Source organism: Amborella trichopoda, chromosome 1, assembly GCF_054954075.1.
Source record: "Amborella trichopoda isolate Santa Cruz 75 chromosome 1, AtrichopodaSantaCruz75HAP2 v2.0, whole genome shotgun sequence".
NCBI classification, from domain to species: domain Eukaryota; kingdom Viridiplantae; phylum Streptophyta; class Magnoliopsida; order Amborellales; family Amborellaceae; genus Amborella; species Amborella trichopoda.
The window spans coordinates 183,629-206,630 of record NC_142336.1 but is presented as its reverse complement, the minus strand read 5'-3'; the positions used below and the strand labels follow the sequence as shown (position 1 = coordinate 206,630).

The following is a 23,002-nucleotide window of genomic DNA, read 5'->3' as shown; positions in this document are numbered from 1 at the left end:
ATTATTTGGACTGTCTATTTTCATGAATTTTAAATATTTATAGATCTATTTGATTTGAGCCATTTTTTGGAGCTTAAGATTTTATAATTAGAGATGAAAATAGATTCTCAAGCCACCCTAAGAAATTTTGACACCAAAATTATATTTATGATAAAATTTGAAGGCACGCTTTAATTTGATTGTTTAAGGTTGCAACACCTTCTTAAAAACTATAAACCCCAAAAGGAAAAATACTATATTATTCTATTGTTTCGGAGATTTTACGAACTTTGAATTTGTAATATTTTCAAAAAGTAAAAAATAAAAATAAAGATTATAATTCGTCTAGGATAAATATAAGTAAGCATTATCGCTAGGTCCATTTCCAGATTTGTAAGCACACAATTAATTAAGTTATGGAAGGACACGGTTTCTATGCGGCATATTGTAGAAATACGGGCTTATCGATAAATATATTTCGTAAAATATAATTCGATCTTAATTTTTAGAGAATATATAATATTCAACATGGAGATTATAAATATGAATAAATAAATTTAAAAATTAAAAATAATAATTATATTAAAAAAATATTTGGACACCGCAACAATTTTCGCCAACTAAGTCCAACATAAGAACGAAAAGGCTCCCCGACTGCCGCCTTCTTGTTTCGTGGAAACTCAGTAAGAAAGAGAATATGAAAGCGTGCGTAGGCGCGGGCGTCACAAAGTGACGTAATATTAGGAAAGGGAACCGTTATTCCCATGCGGCCCAACTGCTGAAATGTGGCCTGGTCGACGTCGCCAGCTTGGCTTGGTTCAGTGAACGGGGGGCGGCCCAAAACAAGTTTTTACTACAAATATACAAATTTTTATGAATAAGAAAAAGCAAATGGCAAAAAAATGAAAGAAAAGACAAAATTGGAAGAGAAGGGGGGTCTGTATGTAGATTTTGCCCACGAGGACAGCGTGCGTGCGTGTGTGGGACGAATGGAATTGTTTGACTGCCACCTTCATTTCGCCGACGAGGACCACTCCCCTCTTTTTCTCATATCAATCTAACATTTATTCTTCTCTTACGTTTATTTATATATATGTATATATATATACATGTTATATGTGCCATGATCTTGCACTTGCTCTTCTTCCTCCACAGCTGCTTTGCCGCAGAGGTTTTTACGATTAGAAGACATAGAAGTTGACTAGAGAGAGAGCAAAGAAGGATGGCGGGTGTTGCAGGAAGGAACGCAACGACGGAACTGAATCTGCCGCCTGGGTTCAGGTTCTTCCCAACAGACGAGGAGTTGGTGCTGCACTACCTCTGCAAAAAGATAACCCATCTTCCCCTCCCCGTTCCCATCATCGCCGAAGTTGATCTGTACAAGTACGATCCGTGGCAGCTCCCTGGTAACTAACTGCATCACTCACTTCCTGCTTGCTGTTAAATACTCTCTTTTCTTTCCTTCACACGCACACATACATATATCATCTTACCTATTGTTTTGATTTGACAATGTCATGGATAATGCAGAGAAGGCGTTGTTTGGGGACAAAGAGTGGTATTTCTTTACCCCTCGTGACCGCAAGTACCCCAATGGTTCCAGACCCAACAGGGCTGCCGGCACTGGTTACTGGAAAGCAACTGGGGCCGACAAGCTTCTCCGCCCCCAAACTTCCTCAAATAGGCAATGCGTTTTGGGGATCAAGAAGGCGCTTGTGTTTTACGAGGGTAAAGCCCCCAAGGGCCAAAAGACCAACTGGATCATGCACGAATACCGTCTCGCCAACCGCCCTTCCACCCCCACCACCAATTACAAGAAAGGCACCAGCTTGAGGGTGGGTAACAATAACACAACCGCATTGAATCAGTCATCCCTCTAGACTTGAGCTAATAAATATGATCACTGTGAGTGAGAAAAATCAGAAAGAGACATGTTCTTAACTAACAAAGCCCTAACATTTTGGCAGCTTGATGAATGGGTTCTGTGTCGGCTGTACAACAAGAAGAACAACTACAAGAAGATGTTGGAGCAAACGGAAGAGGAGTCACTTGCCGAAACAATGGATTCACTGGAGGCCATCGATGAGAAACAACTGCCCCTTCGAGACTCCTTCACCAACGCAGACTCTCACATCTTTCGCTGCGACATAGTAGGGGAAAGCTTGCCTGATATGGTCGATCTATCACCCCAACCAGCTTTTGGGTTTGGAGGCGAGGCAACTGCACGTGTGATGATGAAACCACCACCACCACCATCCACAGGAGGAGGAGAGAGAGGAATCGTAGACTGGGTTTCCCCCTTTCTGGGTTTTGACGATCTTCAATACACATTCCCCCCTCTAGGGGAGATAACAAACACAAACAGCACCAACAACGATTATTATTTTTCTGCTTACTACCCAAAGGACCTCATTCTCATTTGACTCCATTTTCTAGCAGAGACAGGAAAATGTACAGTGTAGAAACTTTAGAGTGCCCTTCATTCTTGTATACAATTGTCCATACATTTCTTTTTAATTCTTGTATACAATTATCCATAATTCTTGTAGAAACTTTTGAATTTGCTCATAAATGATTTGGCAAAATCTCAATGGCCTTCCCGCCCATTCTTTTGTGGTTATTTATTCTACGCCTAAGATTAAGAGCACTTTTGATTTTATAATATGGATGGAACTACTTTCCTCTCATGTATCTCCATCTTCTTTGATATTTAGACTAAAAATTTCCTTTTCTTTATTTGAAGCTAACCACGGGCCATCAACCGTAAGAACCTAGTCAAAGTGCTGCCTCCTAAACTTGCGACTAGAATCAAATACTTCAACCAAAAGCTCCATTCACAGAGAGAGACAATATAGATTGTAAAGTCACCAATCCATTACTTACCCCAAAAATAAGTCACCAATCCATTTTAAAAGGAAACAAGGTGAAGGAATCAATCATTAAAATGAAACTGATGAACGAATGACAAGAAAACATGAACAGCCGCAAGCATAATGCGCAACAGATCAAGCTCGCAGTATCTTCTTCAAGTGTATAAATCATCAGTGTGGTCGGCGTGGCTGGAGACCCTTCCATTGGCTGGCCGCCTCCTCTAGAAGCAGTCTCCAAAGAGTATTTCACATGTTTTCGTGGTAATAAGATAAAACCGTTCCTCCGTGGCATGGATGCTCATCTTGTTCAGGCCCCAGCTATCAAAGACACAAGGAGCCAATTATTCAGGTATTGAACACCCTGAGGTCATCATCACCACCATATACTGCTTCAGTCATAGAGGAGCTGCCAAGGCATTCTTCAGGGTTTGCATAGAAATAGTCCTCTTCTTTTGGTCTCTCTGCTATTACTTTCCTCTTTGTCGGCTGACCAATCCGTTGCCTATGCACTCGTCTAACGGCATCCAAGAACTCATCCCACGTCAGTGTGTTGTTGCGGTGCATATCAATGAGCTCTACCAGCTCCCTCCGATCCAATTGAGCAGTCTTGCGGAATCCCAAATACCTGCAGCAGCATTTGTATCCCTCTTGAAATCCAAGCAAGCATCTCTCCATCTCCATCTCTCTCTTGCTCTCTCTCTCTCTCTCTCTCTCTCTCTCTATATATATATATATATATATACACACACACACACATACACACATATGAGTATCCTTAAGGTACTCAACATTTTTGAATACTTGATACGCCCCACCATATACTAATTTTTTTGTCTAAGGGTATTTTAGATACTTAATCAGGTAAAGTAGAAATCCTTTATAAAAAAAAATATATTTATTGACTATAGTGGAGGATGACATCATCTACATGAAGTATCACATCACCCACATCCAGCAATAATTAATTGCTCCATGTGGTTTGCGCACCAGCAAGTCTATCGAATAGTCAGACCGGATGATTCAAATTCGATCTCAGCGTATGCAACAGCTTGTTGGGTGGGTACCTTTTTATTTATGATGTTTTTATAAATCCTTTTGAGCTGAAAATATGGGAAAAGAAATTTTGAGAGGCTCACAAAATCTAGGGGCACAAAAAAAAAAAAAACTAGACATCCTGTTGTTTGGCCAACATTAGCTGGCTGGCCCATAATATCTTTTATATATTGGGAAAGTATATGATGAGACCATTTACCTTTAGTACAAGGTGGTCACAACTAATCTTGACCATTGGATGTGAAATTGGGTGGCTGCATTTCTTGTATTGACCAAACTCAAAGTTCAAAATAATTTTTCTCGAACTTTGTGACACACCCAAGCTATTAGATTTCACATCGGATGGTTATAAGTAATTGTGACCTCTCTATACCAATGGTAAATGGTCTCAATGTATACAATCTATATATATATATATATATATATATATATATATATATGAAAAAAGATTTCCTAAGCTACTAGCTATAATAAATAATATAAGCGATTACGCCCAACTGTCGAGTCTTTCATCACGTGATTCAAAATTCATATCATTATTTTAATTTTAATCTTCTTTTTATAAATCAAAGTAAGATGAAATTTTTGGTGTATATACCTAGCATTATTGCACATCATATAAAATATAAAACAATTACTTTCAATAATTTAAAATGACCAAATTACCCCTGTCATTTTTTAGGGGTATTTTGGTCATTTTATATTTTAAGAAATATTTTTTATTGTGCGCCCTATATTTTAGTACACACATCCAAAATTTTATTACGATCTGATTTCTAGAAATTCAGATAATGGTATGAATTTTGAACTACCGGATGAAGATCCGACAGCTGAGAGCTAGTAGCTTGTACTATTCAGTATAACTGGTAGCTTAGGAAATCTTTTTCCAATATATATATATATATATATATATGAATGATTTCACCGATATGCACGAACCTGCGGTGGCCTTCCACAAGTTTTGCCATATTTCCATCATAACTGGGAACAAAGACATCACTTTCTATAGCAACCAAATAATCAAGCGCTGCCATTTGGGTTGAATGGTTCAGGAAAGGCTTCAATTCATCAGGGCTAAGGAGCATCTCCTTCCTTACCTGTACGAATTGGCAGAACGATATCACATTGGTGAAAGAAAATAATTGTATGTTTCTTTGCCCAAGATAACAAACATACTCACTATTTTCGGATATGCAGCTCTTAGAGATGCAAGCCTTCTTTCACCGCCATAGATCTCCCCTGAAGCAATGTAGATTAGAGTATCCTTTTCGAAGCCCAATGCCTTCAGAACTAGTGCAGTTTCCTCAGGAGTAAGGGGGCATAGACCCTCTAATCTTTTCTGCTCTGAATCAATCTCTTTCTCTTTCCACCATGGGTACGCATATCTGAAAAGAAATAACACTCCCAGTCCATCAATTCTTAAAATACACCCCCAACATCAAATTATCAATCAAGACACAAAATACAGGGCACTTCAAATGACAAAAATATGTGGCAAACCTCATCCTTGTGAGCTCGGCAGTCTCTGCCTCAGAGCAGCCATTAGTACAACCAGAAAATGCTAGCATATCCATCTCATAGCGTAGATGAAGGACCACAAAAAATCCACTCTCTCGAAGCATTGAAACAAGTTTCCTGCCCAAGGCCTCAATATGAGGAGTAAACCTCAACGCCTGATAATTGACCCGGCATCGTAGCATCTGGAGCTCGAGAGGGAGGCCATTGTTTGCCAAGCGAGAATCCGTCTTGTTAAAATGTATCACTTTGTATTTATGGAAAAGAGGTAGAATCTGCAAGAGTACAACAGGTTCTTAGAAAATATTTCAGATGTCCCCATGAAGAAGAACAGCAAGCATTTCAATATGCCCATGCCTGTCAGTTTTGTCGAATCTGACCTGTTTCAAATAGTACTTCTCATTAGACCAGCTTACTGGAGGCATCGAGAATGAGGTGCTACGAAGCTTACGATGTAGTTTCTTTGGAAGTGATTTTACAATATGCACCTCATCTCTCAATGAATTAATGAAGTGCTTGACATTAAAAATATCCCCAAAATCACTGCATAAAGATCAACGCTAGTAACAGGTAAGAATGATCATCAGAATGCTTAAAACCCATTAGAAGATAACAAGAGTGCCATACCTAGGGTCAGCCCAAAATGATGTCTTATCAAGCTCGGGAACAACTAATGTCAGATTTAAAAAACGAGCAATGGTCACCATATCACAGATCTGCAATGAACTACTTACTACATCAGTATATAATCCACATTTTTTTATGCTCAAGAAAGTACGATATGACAGTTACAACACATGCAGTCTGACTGATTGCCTAGAATACACTAGGAAACCATATTGCAGTCCAAGGTAAATTACATACTGCAGCTCGCATTTGATTCAGACCTCCATTGCAAGACACTGTGAGGTAACCATTATTTTTGTAAACCCCTGCAATGTTACCACAATGTCTTTCTCAATATTACAGGAGAAGTTTGATATAACTAAAAAGAAACAACAGCAAATTAGTAACTAAAGCAAACATTTTCTAAAATGAGGACCATCAGTTTTAAGGTTTACAGGAAAGGGTTTAGGGTTTAGCGTTATGGCCTCACTGAGGATATGGCCTTTAATAGAACAGAATGGAGAACCGGGATTCATGTAGCCGACCCCAATTAATTGGGAAAGGCTAAAATGATGATGATGTTCAATTTCTATACATATATTTTATTTCTGCAGCAGAATAACATTAAGCATTTTACCGGTTTTTCAGACAGCTCAGCAATATTACTAAATCTGCCCAAATCAAATCCTATTACAAATAGCAGAAGTAAGGTATTCCGGCACCAAGGGGCATAACATGAGGCATTTGTATGCCATGCAATATCATGTTATTGCCATATTCATATCCCACAAAATTCCTGGAGTTATCTCCAAATACATCCCTTTCAACAATGCTGATCCAATGTAACATACAACTTCCTAATTGCTAGCAGTCAATACTAACCAGGCCCATTATTTGGGCAAAACTAGCTTAATTAATGTAATTTAAATAAACAAGGGTTCCAAAATATCCATCATATAAAGGAGAAAAAAATTATTGGCCCTTGGTGCCAATAAAATTTTTATTCAATGAAATAAAATGCCCTTAAGTTGATCTCACATCCTCATTTCATGAAAAGTAACATGTAGAGAGATGACGACACAATTAAGTCTAAGGCTAAAACTACGGTAGGCCTCTTAGCCATATTCATACCCCACAAAGATGCATGCTTCTGCTTTTGGAGAGAGTTTCTTTCTTGACTTTTGCTTACATGGACATAAGCATAACATTCAAAAGATTGCAGAATAGAATAGTCTGCACGCTTGAGAAGAGTATTGCTCTTTATAATACTACTCAAATCATCGTAATGAGAAATGAAATAGTTATCTAGAGGAGTATTGCTTGTTAGATTGAATACCTTTATGATGACAATGATCCATCTAATGAGCAACCTAATGCTATGCCAAAGGTCAAAAAACCCAATGAGCAGCCCAACTTCACACCAAGATGATTGTGTATCATAGATGAAATATGAGACAGCATCATGAAAACACGGTTAGCAACTTGGCTGAAATGGAGAGGAAGCAACCTGAAAATACACATATAGCAGGGGACTAAGGTGGAAATGCTTAAAATATGGGTGTTGAGTCAAGAGGACAGCACACTGAACATGGGAAAGCTGCCACAATTAATGAAGATAATGCAGCAAATCAAGGCATTCTCATATCTGCATATACATGTCATCCTATAGATCGATGTATAAGACATGAAAACTTCACAAATGATTATCAAGCATTATATACGAAGCTCTCAAACTAAAGGTGCCTACCAGCTATTATGTGGCCGTAAACAACCTGAAGAGGGTTGAAGCTATGGCCAAAGAAATAGAAAACATGATCTTGAACAGCATGTGGAGATTGTGAAGAATCCTATTGGAAAGAATGTTGTGGCCAGCAAGGGGGAATGGTATATGAGATAAAATATATTTCGGATGGAAGTATCGAGCAATTCAAAGCTCAATTAGCAGCAAAAAATTTTAATCAACACCATGGATTGAGGAGTTATGCATGGAGTAATCCCCCAGGTTTCAGTGAGAAGAATTTTCTGGAGTACGTTTGTAAGTTAAAGAGATCCATCTATGGATTGAAGCAGGCTTCTCTTACTTTGTTTCAAATCTTTTATCATGCAATAAGAGATTATGGATTCATAAGGATCGCAGGTGATCATTATCTTTTCATCAACAGAAGCAGCAGATATATTGTGATTATTCCCATATATGCTGATGACATCTTTATTACAGAAAGTTTTTCATATCTTATTGCTGACATCAAGAGATTCCTTCATGACAGATTTCAGACGAAATATTAGGATAGCTACCATTCAAAAAATGCTAATGAGAGGTGTGGTCTCATGGCATCCCACAGATTGAGTGCTCCTTTACAAAAAATGATAGTACAAAGATAAGAGAGAAGGAAGAAGAGCGGAAGAGGAGAGGGAGAGAAAGTAGAGCGAGGGGGGAGAGAGGGGAGAGAGAGCGCTCTGGGGAGACAGAGATGCACACTATCAAATAATCATTGTTGTACGAGAAGAAATGAGTAGAGAGTACATTAACTCATGCAAAGGCCACTAATTGCAGCATAATCAAGAAACCCAAAATGTCGAGAAAGAACCTACGCATGGATATGGATGAGTCTAAAAAATCCATGATTTCCAATACTAATCACATCACACACATGTTTGGGGATTGAAGATCGTGGTATTGAAGGTGTTTGCCAGGAAAGACCTTATCAATCGACACCCACACCAGTGGTCGCATAATGTCATACAAACACATGATATTGAGCTTCACAGTGTCACCACCCCAAGAAACCAAGGCAAAAAGACTAAAATACAAAGCTATGAACAATGTTTCCTGGCCATATTAGCCTATCAACCCCAACGAGAGGAATGAAATAATATACACTCTAACTTCTCAACGTGCTCATTTAATGATATCTAACGTGTCCCCCTTTCTCCAAAAAAAAAAAAATCGCACTTAAGGAATCTTTAAAAAAAAATGAACGTCACTCATCCACCAAACTGCTCTGACCTCAAAGCAAAAATCAAACCTAAGAGGCCATCTATCTGACTATGAAAGAATAATAGGTAGCCATGCTACACATCAAACTAGCATTTTAAATCCCAAACCCCATATAATGATGAAGCTATGAATGTAAAAAAGCTACAAAAGTGAAATGTTAGACATAAATTACTAAGATTGAGTTGGCAAAGAAATGAGAAAAAAAATTCCTAGGATTGAGTTGGCAAAGAAAAGGCAAACTAAATCAATCCCTACGTTACACACATTTTGATTCCATGTTATTGACGATGCAAGACACCTATGTGTGTATGAGTGTGCACATTTTGATTCCACATTGTTGACCATGGAGGGCGCTTGTATGTGAGTGTGTCTGTATCTGTCCGAGTGCGCATGCGTGCTTGCAAGAGTGCGCGTGTGTGTGTGCATGCATGTGCATGCGTGCGTGCCTACGTGTGTGTGTGTGTGTGTTTTTTTTGGGGGGGGTGTGCATGTGCATTCACCAATTTGCATGTGTATGTGTATGGGTGTGTGTGTACGCGCACATGTGCAAGCGTGCATGATCAAATAATATCTAAAAATTACATTTATGTCAAGGTCATATAGGATCTAGAAAATATGAAAGCCTTTGGAAAGTACATTCAAAACAAACCCCACAAAACAATTTTTGGGTGTCGATCATGCCAAGCCACTGACTAAAATCTAACAAGTTTTCCATTGTGATCATAAGTAGTGCTCCCTCCCTTATAAGGCCAACTTATTCATTTGAACAAGCTCAATGGAAAAATTTCAAGCAATGTATGATAGGAGCTATGAATGAATTTGTGACTAATGTCATTGTTTTAAAAGACATGCAAGAGTATTCATGTAAGGCGACTTAGCGAAAGCCAGAAGCACAGAAATCATTCATAGATAGGAATCACAAAATACATTTCTTTTACTAGAACAAACCAAAAGGAACATCAAGCAAATCAAGATAGATTTGGAAAACCTGAGAAATAAAGGGAATGACGCTTTTCTACCCATCTGTAAAAGTAGGGAATGATGCTTTTCTCCCTATCTGCCAAGGCATGGTGATCTTTAAAATGTAAAATTTGTGCTGGAGAGAAGACCAATCCGTGGTCCACTAAATTACTCGCTGTGACTTTGCAAGGTACATAAGGAGCTCCATATTGCAGCACTACGGTATTGAGTGGCCCACACAAGGTTCCACTGCTGATCCATTTACTGGATGGTTGACGGGGTTTATTACCAAGAGGAGTCAGTTATGGTGGAGGTTTTGCATACTATCAGTGTTTTAGAAGTCGGAAGGCATGCCTTAGCTGCCTAGGCAGGCGCCTCAGATGGGGCAGGATCATACGAAAACCCTGGCAAACATCAATGAGAGAAATGCTACAGTGACTTCTCTCGTAAGCCAAAGGCTATCAACTGTCCGATAAAAAATCAGATGGTTGAGCACGTGTAATACTACTTTTATTTTAAATAATTTTTATACAAATCAGATCAACCTGAAATTCGGAGCGTGTGTAAATCACACCACCATGCCCCCAATAAAAATATTAAAGACATATTTTACATAATTTAAATGGGCAAAAACACCCCTGTATTTTAGAGAGGCAGTTTGGTCATTTTTAATTGTATGAAGTATTTTCTTAAATAGTTTTATTGGGAGTGCGAGGCGAGGCGCATCTACCTTCCAAATTTCAGCTCAACCAAGTTTATAGAAAGAAAATAAAAATTTGCACACCCAAATACACTCCTAATTATTTGATCAAGACTAGGTGATTAGGGTGGTGGGGGGCCACAACATGATGTCTTGAGTTCCATTCCTACATGAGTAAGGGACCCCTTCCATGCTGAATTACCCCCAAAAAATAATAATCATAAATAAATAAATAAAAATCATAACCATCCCATTCATTAGGCCCATGAGCAAAATTATTGTAGCATTTTGCTAATGAGCATTTGGTAGGGTTTTACCACACACACACTTAGTGTTACATGGACACCGATACGGGCGTCCGTATCTAGTATGTAACAAAGTATCTATTATAAGGGGCTAAAAACCCAGTACTTTGAGACACATCCGAACAAAAAATATTTTAAGGTATATTATATAAATTTTAATTTATTAGCATCTAAAACATAATGGCGTGGTGATAGCGCTGACGGCGCAAGCGATCCTGGTTAGGACGTTCCTCGATCAAGTCCCCCGCGAGTGAGATTTTTGCATTTCTCATTAACTACAGTTTATATTTTAAAACTTATTTAAATTGTGCAAGTCCTGATGAGACATTGTCACAATAGCACTCCAGCTAATCGCCTAATAGGTCTTGGGTTAAAGACCTGCGTTGGTCGGTTTAGGAAGGGGTTTATATTTAATGCTAATAAAAAAGTAATGCATTGCCAGGAATTGAACCACTCTCCCTTCAATGTCAGACATCCATGCTACCACATGGACCCTTGTGTGTATATGTTAGAAAATCACCCAACACTTCAATTTAAATTATCGATAGTAACTAAAAAATTGTTGAGAGAGAGAGAGAGAGAGAGATGGGGCAGCATGAATTTGCATGTGTGTGTGAGAGAGACATGCTAAGGCCAAGGGGAGCCAAGGTGTCGGGCTTGGCCCCTTGGCCAAGGTGATAGGTGCCAGCCTCAGAGAAACTTGGCCACCTAGGTGGGTGCCTAGAGGGCTCCCCACCCTAGGTGACTGCCTATCCCTCTGCAAGGCATCTCGAGTCTTGGTCCGCTTCAAGGAGGTGGGCGCTTAGAGGGCTCCCCACCCTAGGTGACTGCCTATCCCTTTGCAAGGCATCTCGAGCCTTGGTTCGCTTCAAGGAGCCGAGGCAGGATGCCTTCTTACGCCCTGCTTCCTGTTATGTGGGGGGGCTAATGATGGAGTGGAATAATAATACTTTTAACGAGACGAGGACGAGTAAGGAGGTATTGTGGGATCCCGCATCCAAGATCAAATGGTTACTTAGTAAGTTTTAAGGAGTTATGGGGTTATAAAGCTATAGACTTCGAGTGTGATTGGAAGGAAATTTCCTCACACCATTTGGTGGTAGGCCATCCCCTATTTGGTATTCTGGAAAATCTGGACCATGGGTTCCTCAAGTTTAATATGATGGAAGCTCTCATGGTAATCCATGGGTAAGGTGGGAACAGGGGCATACTTTGAGATGTGAAGGGAGCGAAGATTCTATCCTTATCCAGACCTATTGGATGTTATGACTCCTCCTCGCCTGAAGCCAAGGCCTTACATACTAGAGTGACATGCTCTCCGATGGATTCCAGGTGGTACTTAACAGGGATTGTCTATGGGCGAACAAGTTGGCATTGAAGGAAGCACTCCCACAGATCAATTATCTTTAAGGAGAAATTTTAGTATTCGTGCTCATCAGAATGTTTCCTTCTCTCATATTAAAAATAGTGCCAACTCAAAGGCTGATACATCAGCTAATGATGGTGTAGGTTGTGAGAGTTGAAACATAGAGAGAGTCATATCCTACGGGTATCCCTTGTTATATGGGTACACTCGTGTAATTTCAACATAAATTAATTAAATTGTCACTTATAAAAAAAAAAAGTAGAACACAATAAAAGTCAAAAAGGACTTGAATCTAGATTCATGCCTTTATCAGTTACTAAATCGTCTGCATCACTGACACAGCCAAGAAGAATAACCACAAAGCATTTAAGCTATAAATCAATACATGCCAATTTATCCAAGCTCTAATGGCATAAATAATACTCCTTACCCTCACACTAAATAAATATAATCAAAGTGAAAGCAGTCCACAGCCTGTCCACATGACATGAGATGTAGACCTTCAAGAATATGGCCGGGGGTTCCCTCAAGGCTTACGTTGAGGCCCATTAAGGAATATGACCAGCATCCGTAAGAGCCCCAAAAGGAGCACCGGGCCTGGAGTCATGCACCTTAATCATAAAAGATGACTTGTATATTAGCCATTAACAGCCCTGCTTGAGTAGAGGACGTTTGCATGTGACAGGTTTACCTTTTGCTGGCTTTCAACAGGATGCTTAGGTAGTCCAGAAAATAGAGCACATCTCATCTTACTGGGCAATAATTCCTCAAATATAATTAGATTAACATGACAAAAATCCAAGTACTGGCATGCATTATTTTCCTTAGTTAAGTTTTAATTTTTGGACGGTTTTATGCCTTTGTGGAGAGACACATGAAGCAATATGGCATGCCCGGTATAAGAATACATAATGTGTAGTGAAAAATGAGACGCATTTGAGAACATATGGTTTGTGAACTTTGAAACAGCATATTCAGAGAAAACATATTTATATCAGTGTGGCTCAAATTGCAAGTAATTCATGTCTTTCCTTGCAAATAATCACAAACAACCATGTGTGGTACAACTTGTTTCACTTAATCTGGCCGTTTACAAGGACAATTTTCTTTATCTTTTCTAAATTTTAATTAGAAGACACTAATAATTTTGGCATTTACTTTCTTATGTGCAACATCCCAGTGTTCTAGCAACCATCGAGCACAATTCCCTGCATTTTAGCTGAGATATCGCCATAAAGCTACTCTCCACCAAGTTGTGAAGCAGCCAAACTTTCCATTTCCAATCTTCTCATGACCAGCATGATTTTGAAATAGTGTCCCCATAGCACATCTCACGAGATCCAAATATAAGTAGGATATCCCTTAAGATGCCTTTGAAATAGTTGTCACAGTTGAAAGTGAAGTTGCAACAAGATAATGGTGGCCGCTTGCATCAGTTCAAAGCAGGCAATAACACAAGGCACTGTGAAACACAACCCACGGCTTCAGCTTCTTTATTTAGGAGGATTAAATCATTCTTTATATTACCCAGCCATTTTTAGGTTAGTTACACAACAATTATGCAACTTCCGCATTCTTTTCTGATAGCCATACAGTTCTGGCAGAGCATGTGAATATGCTTTGGACTACCTTCAAACCTCAGCAGATTTCTTTGACATCTTCATAGGCTTGCCCAAAAGAATTATCTTATGACACTCTGCCTATCACCTTAAAACATTATCCCTAAGAGTTAACTCCTAGGAAGACTAGAGAACCTGCATCAAAGACCCTCTGCCCCGGCACTCCAAAACATTAACCCTGAAGACTAGAGAACTTGTATCGAACAATCTCTCCAAGTTTTAATAAACACCAAAATGGGGTTTTCACACTTGAAAACATGACAATCAACTTTTACCCTAATTATATGGGCATTTGTTGCAATGGGGCAATTGCCTGCACAGACCTTATCTTTGACAAATTTTCTCACTGCCTTCCCATTTTCTGTCACACCATGCTTTTTCCAAGAGTGAAATTCTCTATTATCAACACCAGCATATAAACTCAAATTTTCACCTAATTAAAAACTAAATTTCTGCAAAGTGAAGCTAAATTGGCCATAGCGATTTCAGTTCAAAGTGGAAGAAACCAGCACTACAAACCATTCATTTTCCAAATGGCAACGCATAAACAAGATTTCACACACATTAGCATTAACTTCAGATGTAAAGAGAAAAGAAAAGAAGGACAAAACGAAAAGATAGAAAAAGGATTGAAGCAATGAGGTAGACAGGAATGTGGTATGACGAGAAAAAGAGGAGAGGGGGAACTCACTGAGAGGAAGAAGGGCAGGTGGCGAAGAAGCAGCTTTTTCCCCATGAATAGAAAACTGAGCAACACCACCTACAATCGAAGACGAAGCATTGGAAGAAGAGAAAGCAGCTGATGATGACGAGGTTGCGAAATGGTGGTGGCTACGATCGAAGCAGGTGGGGAGATGGGGGTGCCATAGCTCACCGATGGCCATCAACTGAATGAGCCCCGTCCATAGCAGGATACTAGAACTCAGCCGAACAAACCAGACCTTAACACAGCGCCTCCTGCTACTGCTGCTCCCTGACCTCACCTTCCCCCCTGTGAATTTGAGATCCAGCTTGTCCTTCATCCTTCTCCTCCTCAAACCCTAATTTCCCTCCCTGCAACAACAAGCAACAGTCTCCCACATCAAAATCAACCTGCATTTCTCCACCGAAAAAGATCCAAGGAAAAAGATTGTTTGTTGAGATGGAAGAGGGTCATACGGTACCCAAGAGACAAAGAACAAGTCATCCACAATCATCACAGACAAATAAAGAAACAAAGACTCAATCAAGAAAGCAAGAGAAAGCCTCCTGACTCCTCCCTGCTACTGCTCTCTCTTGCTATGCAACACAAACAAACAAACAAACAAACAACAAAGAGAGAGAAGCGAATACCCAACCTTATCTCAAGTGGAAACCGTGCTCCTTCCCGTTGGATCCTATACTTCATTCTTTCTGAGGAGAGAAGAAACAGGGGTTCTTGGAGGAAATGGGACGGTTGCCGCCGTAGCACTAGTTAGTAAAGACTCACTACCTCCCTTCTTTTTACACTCAAAATGCGGGTCTTTCTCTCAACCGCTCCTCCCTAGTAACTGCCTCCACTCTATTAAGCGCTCTCTCATATCCCCCTCTAAGTCGTCGCTTTAGCTGTACTCCTCCTGCACACGCGCCATTTTCTCACTTATCCTTAGGGCTGTTAATGGGCCTAACTTAGCCCTGCTCTTGTCCCCACCAAAACATCAAAAATGAATCAAAGACAAAAAAAAACATACCAGGCCCATTTCCTCTCTCTCTTCATCAATCCATCCGGCCTCCGGTGAATCCACCCCTCGGTTCTGCCCCAAAGTTTGCCGCCACCGCGTTATTTCTTAACAGACACGTTCCGTGCTTGGTTTATCACTGTTTTCGCCTTTTGGGATGGGTTGCGGCCCGCGCCCGTAGATGCATGGTGGTGCGGCTTTCGCGTTATAAAATGACTCAAAAGTAAACTTTTATCTCTAGTTTTAACATTTAAAATTTTAAAAATGCCCTGGATTTAGGAATATATAATTTTTTTTGAAATAGACTGTCTAGCGAACATATTATAAGATATATTATTTTTAAGAGTTCAAATTTTATCTCTCTCTCTCTCTCTTCGTGTCCAAACTTCTCATATATTATATAGCATATTATACGGATATTTAGTTATTTTTAAGTTATAATCTTATTCTCTAGAAGGTATAGGCGAAAAGGTCTAGTCAAAACTTGGAAAGAATTTTTATATGCGCATGTTAAAACTATGAATAAATTAAAACTTCTACAGTAACATTTGGCTCAGGCAAAGGAGAAATTTAAATATAAAATAAAAATAGCTTTTACGTATAGATCGGTTGAATTATTCTTTAGTCCATAAGTTCTCGAAAAGTTTAACGCGATGTTCACCTCTATGTTCAGCATTTAAAAAATTGAACAATTTTTTTTCATTTGTTTTGACTTAAGGCGGTTTAATGTATAAAGTATCTAACAAACCTATTAGTGTATAAACTATCTAACAACCCCATTAGTGGGGCGGTTTGATTGCAAAACATCAGATGGCCTACACATTTCGGGCCAATATTGTGTATGGGCGGTACGATGTTACAAACATCGGGCCTCTTAGATTCCTATTTTTAAAAAATATTTTAACGGTCCAATGTTTTGCAACATTAGACTACTCTTGAAGTGTAAAAAAACTTACAGTATAGTGCGGCCTGATGTTTTCATTGCTAGACCACCTACATATAGGGTTGTTTGATATTTTGGACATTGGACCGTGCCCTATAAAAGTCAAAAAAAAAAAAAACTTGGAAAAAAAAAAAACTAGGGTTAGTACTTCATGGTAAACATACGAACTTATAGACCAAAGGGTATATTCGGTTAATTTTACCGGTTTTGTAAGTTAATAACCCTAAAAAGTAAGAGAAAGTATATAATGAGACCATCTACCTTTGGTATAAAGTGGTCACAATTAATTTTAACGAATAGATAGCAAATTGGGTGGCTGCATTTGACCAAAATAAATTTTCTAAAATTTTGTAGCTCTCAAGTTTACATGAGATACTTGAAAGTAATTGTGGCATTTTTGTACCAGTAGTAAGTAGTAAGAATGCAGTAGAAAACTACCACAGCTACAAAAATAAATATCGAATGTGAATTTTTTATGTGAAATAAAATGGGACAGGCAATAGATCGAATGAATTAAATAGAATAGAACATGCAACGGGTAAAAGACACATGTTTTACAGAGGAGTATTTACTTCAAAGGCGGGAAATTGGCTTTTCCTATGTCACCAATGAATGAACCACTTGCCCGCAAACTGGGACCCTATCAAACACGTATTCAATACTTTTCCACAATCGCTGGCGTTGACATGCTTTACATTTAAAGGGAAGCATGTGCAATATATATATATATATATATATACTTTTAAGATTCCTAATTAAATTTACCATATATAGGTTGCGGATAATGACAATCTGGACGATTAAGGGTCCAGCGTGTTCCCCTAAGCGGCTCTTCCTGGCCTTGGCGGGTACTTTGCCTAGACTTCTTTCGTCTCATACCTTAACTCTCGGACCAACTTTCTTAGATGTAAATTTAAGTAGGTTTCTACAGTAATATTGTGACTCTTACTGTAACAGTTTTACTGTTCACTGTCAAGCTCTGATACCAAAACACGCCGGGTCAAAAATAAGGAAGAAATAGTCATCAATGATGTTGAAAAACATATTCAAAACTGGAATATTCCCAAAGTCCCAATAAAAGATATTTATAAAAAAGGAACATTTAATTTTAAACTTGGATATGCTATAAAAACAGTAGAAGAAAGTCTATCCATAACTCAAAATCAAGAAGACTTTCAACTATTATCAAGAAAAATAATTGAAAAACATAAGGAAAATAATTATAAATATTTACACATTGGATTAATTCAAATTGCTATAAAACCTTTGACCCGTTTAGGGTTGAACACCTCAGTGCTTGTATGCCTAAGAGATACAGCCACAATAAGTTTACAGATTCACTTCTAGGTTTGGTTGAATCCAGTCTATGTAGTGGACCCATATATTTTAACTATTTTTCCAATTTTTTTGTATCTTTAACTGACCCTAATATACTAGATATATTAAGAATAAATCTTAAGACCCATGGATTCAATATGATACATGGCTCTCAAAATCTAGCTATAGTATATCGTATCTATTACAAAGTTATGAATACCCTTTGTCCCAATATCATGCAAACCGATAAGAAGGATCAAACCATATTATTTCAGACAAATATAGAAAAATCAAATACTATTATACCTAAGACTATTACTTGGTCAGATATTATTCTACCACAAACATGGGCACTTCAAAATGTGAATCAGCCCACGGAAGTACCTGTCAATAATATCCCCAATCAAATAATAGAACATCAAGATGGAAATATTGAAATTAAATTTCAACAATCACAAACACAAGATGACATAGAAGTCCATAGAAAAAGGAATAAAAAACCAATGGATCCAGCAAGAAAATCTTGTCATACACCTCCAGATGTTATAATCCTTCCATCCCCACCACTACCTACAACATCTTCAGACTTACAACTACAATGAGTAAAAAGAACAGCAGATCATGTAGTAATACCCACATATACATCTACGTCTGAACCTGACCTAGCAGATTTTCAGATACTCACTTTACAAGTTGAAGAAGTTGAAGAAGATATAATCAGTAATGAATACCTACAAAAATACTTAGCTAATAAATTAGCAAAAAAGAAGAAAAAAGTAGATATCGACTATATCAAACAAGATTATCTAGCCCCAGAAAATCAAAATATTAGAGAATGGTATTTTAAAACATTCCAACCAAGATTAGTAGAATTATTCCATAAAAAATATAATATATTCTTGAAAAAAGAAAAAGAGACAAAAGGATTTTTTATATGGTTACAAGAAATTTTTACTCAATATAAAATTCCAATTTCTCAATTCAATGCTATTCAAACAATAGAGGAGAAAACATATATCAGTACGGATGGAACTACAACTGCTAGTACTCATCCTCCTGAAAAGAGTATAATACTCAAAGGTGCAATACCTCCTATAAGTAAAGGAGAACCACCACAATCTCTATAAGAAATTATTGCAACACCATATAAAGTTTTACCCAAAGAAATAGGGAAAAAAACAAGAATTAATATCTCACATCGTAAAATAAAATAATTATACCAATCTATACATGCAATCGTTAGGAAAACAAGCGGAACGAATAGAAAAACTGGTTACTCCCCAAACTAAGGGAATAACTCCTTCTATTCCTAAAGCTGTTTTATTTAAACCACCTCTAGAATTAAATAAAACCAAATTTCATATAGGTGAATATAATAAAACCCTAATGGATCAACTCATATCAAAATTAGCACAATTAGATATCAAAGGAATACCTTCACCCAAACTTAGTATTCTTATACCAATACCCAGTATCTCTATACCTCTACCTACTATTCCTGAATCATCAGAGAAAGGAAAATTGAAAATTCCTGAGCAAGAAGAACCGATGAAATCGACTTTTATGGATACCTCAAACAATGATTTAAATAGAATAACCTATGGTAAAACATGGAAACCAATTACAGCATTACTATATTATAAGCGGCCTACACCTGTTGATGTCCAGTTAGAAGAAGATACGATACAACAAGCTGTTTTCTATTCAGGAAGATCAATTGTCAATTGGACAATAGATGGTCTATCAGAACTCAAAATATTAGATGTAATGAGACATATGACTATGTTTGCTTTAGCAAATAAAATGGCAGGCAATCCAGATCAAGAGGTTGCCAAAGCAATAGTCAATGACTTTATTAGCTGGTTAAGAGGATGGTGGGATTTTTATGTTGATGATGAAACCAAAAATAGAATCATCACCAATACAAGACAATGGATGGCCAAAAATGAATAAAATCAAGAAATAATATATACTGAAAGTGATGCAGTAAACACCTTAATATATACAATCACTCTCCATTTTGTAGGCAGTACAGCCCTATTGGCAGCAAGATCCGAAGATCTACTGTCCAATCTAAGATGTCATACACTCTCTCATTATAAGTGGTATAAATATGTATTCTTTTCACGACTACTGATAAGAGAAGATTGTCAGTTAGACCATTGGAAAGAAAAATTTATTGCCGGTCTACCATATTTATTTGCCGAAAAAGTCAAAGAGAGATTACGAAAGAAACATAATGGAGTTATCATTTATTCTGCATATACACTTGGAGAATTATCAGAAGAAATATGTGCTGAAGGATTAGTTTTATGTACAGATCTTAAGCTGAAAAAACAACTTGATAAATAACAAATTACTAAGCGAAAAGAGCTTGGTGATTTTTGTGAACAATTTGGTTATCATTTGGATAGAAAAAATAAACCAGAAAAGTTATATAAGAAAAAGAAAAAATATAAAGAAAAATCTGAAAAGGATAAAATACATAAACAATATAAGAAATCTAAACATCAAAAGTTCATAAAAAAGTTTTCTCCCAATAATAAAAATAAAAAGAAAATACCAGTCTGTTATAAATGTGGAAAACTTGGCCACCATAAACATCAATGTAAAGTAAAAAAAAAGATAGATGCTTTACAATTAGAGAAATCAATCAAATCACAATTATATCAAATAATTAATTATGATTCATCAAGTACAAATTCAAGTGAATCTCTCATAAGAAATATTCAAGATGATGACCTGATATGGACAGAGTCATCAGATGTCTCAGATTCTTCAAATACTTCTACTGATACAGAATCCTCTGATCAATGCAAGCATCCAACTGTGCTCGTCCAATTCCTTCACATAATCTTCATACTCTTACCCAATAAGATAATTTAATTATAGATCTCGTTGAAAAAATCACAGATCCCGAAGAAAAAAGATATGTTATTACAAAGTTTATTACTCTAGCAAAAACAAAAGCAAAAACACCTCCTATAAATAAATCACCAGATGAATATAATTTTGCTTCTATTATGAAAAGAGTTAATGAACAACACTTCACTAAACAAAAAGAACATTCTATCTCAGACTTAAAACATGAAATAAATGAAGTCAAGAAAGAAGTATTTCAATTAAAAAATAAAATAAAATTATTAGAATTGTAAAATCTATCCACTCAAAATTCGGATACAGATGAAATAAAATTCAATCATCTAGTCACTACATATATTCCTGATTCTCAAAAAAGTCTTCCAGAAGAAAAAGATCTTCCAGAAGATACCCCAAAAACTTCAGGACCTAAACCATTGCTCCTCACAGAACAATCTACTTCAATAAACCTTATTGATAGAATTATGATTAAAAAATGGTTTGTTCAAGTAACCATTATAGTGGCAGAAGATTATAAATTTCAAACATCAGCTCTCTTAGATTCAGGTGTTGATTTAAACTGTATCAATGAAGGACTGGTACCAACAAAATATTTCGACAAAACAACTCAAATTCTAAATACTGCAGATGGTAGTAGACTTTTTATCAATAACAAATTATCCAATGCATCTGTATGTAATAACCATCAGTGTATTCAAACACCTTTTATCATGGTCAAAGGACTCAGTCAAGCAGTCATTATTGGAGTCCCATTTTTTACATTATTATATCCAATATCTATAGATCATACAGGAATAACATCCACTTACCAAAATGTCCCAATACATTTTGAATTTATCCGTAAACCAAAATTGAAAGAAATAAATAGTGTCAAAAGTCAACTACAAAATAAAGAAAAATTTCTTTGTACTTTAAACAAGAAATCAGATATAAACATATTGAAGAACAATTAGAAACTCCTTTAATAAAACAAAAAATACAACAACTTCAACAACAGATAGAAACTTCTATTTGTAGTGAACAGCCCAATGCTTTTTGGGAAAGGAAAAAAACATAGTGTTAGTCTTCCATACGAACAAAGATTTAATGAAAGACAAATCCCTACTAAAGCAAGACCAATTCAAATGAATACTACTCTACGAGATATGTATAGGAAAGAAATTACTGAACTCCAAACTAAAAAGCTTATTCAACCAAGCTTATCACCATGGAGCTGTGCAGCCTTTTATGTCAATAAAAATGCTGAAAAGGAACGAGGAGTTCCTAGAATTGTTATCAATTATAAACCATTAAATAAAGTCTTACAATGGATTAGATTTCCAATACCAAATAAGAAAGATTTATTGGATAGAGTAGCAAATGCTTGTATATTCTCTAAATTTGATATGAAGTCAGGATACTGGCAAATTCAAATTACAGAAGAAGATAAATATAAAACCGAATTTAATGTTCCATTTGGACAATATGAATGGAATGTTATGCCATTTGGATTAAAAAATGCTCCATCAGAATTTTAAAAAATAATGAATGATGTTTTCAATTCATATTACCAATTTATGATTGTTTATATTGATTATGTGTTGATTTTCTCAGACTCCATAGAAGCACATATGAAACATATCACTACTTTTATATCTGCTATCAAACAAGCTGGACTAGTAGTCTCAGCAAGAAAGATGACTTTATTCAAAACCACTAGGACATAATATTCATCAAGGAACCATTATTCCTATAGATAGATCAATACAATTTGCTGATCAAATTCTAAACAAAAAAGAATTACAGAGATTCTTAGGATGTTTAAATTATATGATTGATTTTTATCAAGATCTTGCCATAGATGCTAAACCTCTCCATGATAGACTTAAGAAGAATCCTCCACTATGGAGACATATCCATACCCAAGCAGTACAAATCATTAAAAAGAAAGCCAAAACTCTCCCTTGTCTTTCTCTTCCTCATCCTACTGATTTCAAAATAATTGAATGTGATGCCTCAGAGTTGGGTTTAGGAGGAATCCTAAAACAAAAGGTAGATGACCATGAACAACTTCTCAGGTATACTTCTAAAGCTTGGAACCCAACCCAACAAAATTATTCTACGGTTAAAAAAGAATTACTTGCTATTGTCCACTGTGTGACAAAATTTCAAAGCGATATTCTCAATCGTCAATTCCTTATTCGAACTGATTGCA

General features: G+C 37.0%; 2 protein-coding genes across 8 annotated transcripts; one reads left to right on the top strand and one right to left on the bottom strand.

Annotated features, from left to right (window-relative positions):
* The first annotated feature begins 1,110 nt into the window (after positions 1-1,110).
* On the top strand, positions 1,111-2,583 carry LOC18425138 (NAC domain-containing protein 67). The gene is made up of 3 exons (XM_006829706.4): positions 1,111-1,385; positions 1,510-1,814; positions 1,947-2,583. Exons 1-3 carry the CDS (start codon positions 1,202-1,204, stop codon positions 2,400-2,402), a joined length of 945 nt encoding a protein of 314 aa, XP_006829769.1. The 5' UTR covers positions 1,111-1,201; the 3' UTR covers positions 2,403-2,583.
* Positions 2,584-2,833: 250 nt separating this feature from the next.
* LOC18425137 (rhamnogalacturonan I rhamnosyltransferase 1) lies at positions 2,834-15,776 on the bottom strand. Of its 7 annotated transcripts, XM_088861415.1 has the most exons (10): positions 15,681-15,776; positions 15,309-15,566; positions 14,663-15,024; positions 6,282-6,349; positions 6,045-6,133; positions 5,798-5,960; positions 5,403-5,692; positions 5,083-5,287; positions 4,842-4,999; positions 2,834-3,474 (listed from the first exon to the last, which is right to left on the bottom strand). In XM_088861415.1, exons 3-10 carry the CDS (start codon positions 14,991-14,993, stop codon positions 3,195-3,197), a joined length of 1,584 nt encoding a protein of 527 aa, XP_088717541.1. In that variant the 5' UTR covers positions 14,994-15,024; positions 15,309-15,566; positions 15,681-15,776; the 3' UTR covers positions 2,834-3,194. The 7 variants fall into 7 exon arrangements, with proteins under 7 accessions (XP_088717541.1, XP_006829768.1, XP_088717622.1 ...); XM_006829705.4 differs by lacking the exon at positions 15,681-15,776 and having other exon boundaries at positions 15,309-15,597; XM_088861496.1 differs by lacking the exons at positions 15,309-15,566; positions 15,681-15,776 and adding an exon at positions 15,130-15,256.
* Between the last annotated feature and the right edge of the window lie 7,226 nt (positions 15,777-23,002).

Excerpts from the sequence above, each read along its gene's own strand:
- LOC18425137 (XM_088861415.1), bottom strand. The coding sequence starts at position 14,993 with ATGAAGGACAAGCTGGATCTCAAATTCACAGGGGGGAAGGTGAGGTCA. Across the intron at positions 6,134-6,281 it reads TGAATCAAATGCGAGCTGCA|ATCTGTGATATGGTGACCAT; the intron begins GTATGTAATTTA and ends AGTTCATTGCAG. Across the intron at positions 5,693-5,797 it reads AGAAGTACTATTTGAAACAG|ATTCTACCTCTTTTCCATAA; the intron begins GTCAGATTCGAC and ends GTACTCTTGCAG.
- LOC18425138 (XM_006829706.4), top strand. The coding sequence starts at position 1,202 with ATGGCGGGTGTTGCAGGAAGGAACGCAACGACGGAACTGAATCTGCCG. Across the intron at positions 1,386-1,509 it reads CGATCCGTGGCAGCTCCCTG|AGAAGGCGTTGTTTGGGGAC; the intron begins GTAACTAACTGC and ends TGGATAATGCAG. Across the intron at positions 1,815-1,946 it reads AGAAAGGCACCAGCTTGAGG|CTTGATGAATGGGTTCTGTG; the intron begins GTGGGTAACAAT and ends ACATTTTGGCAG.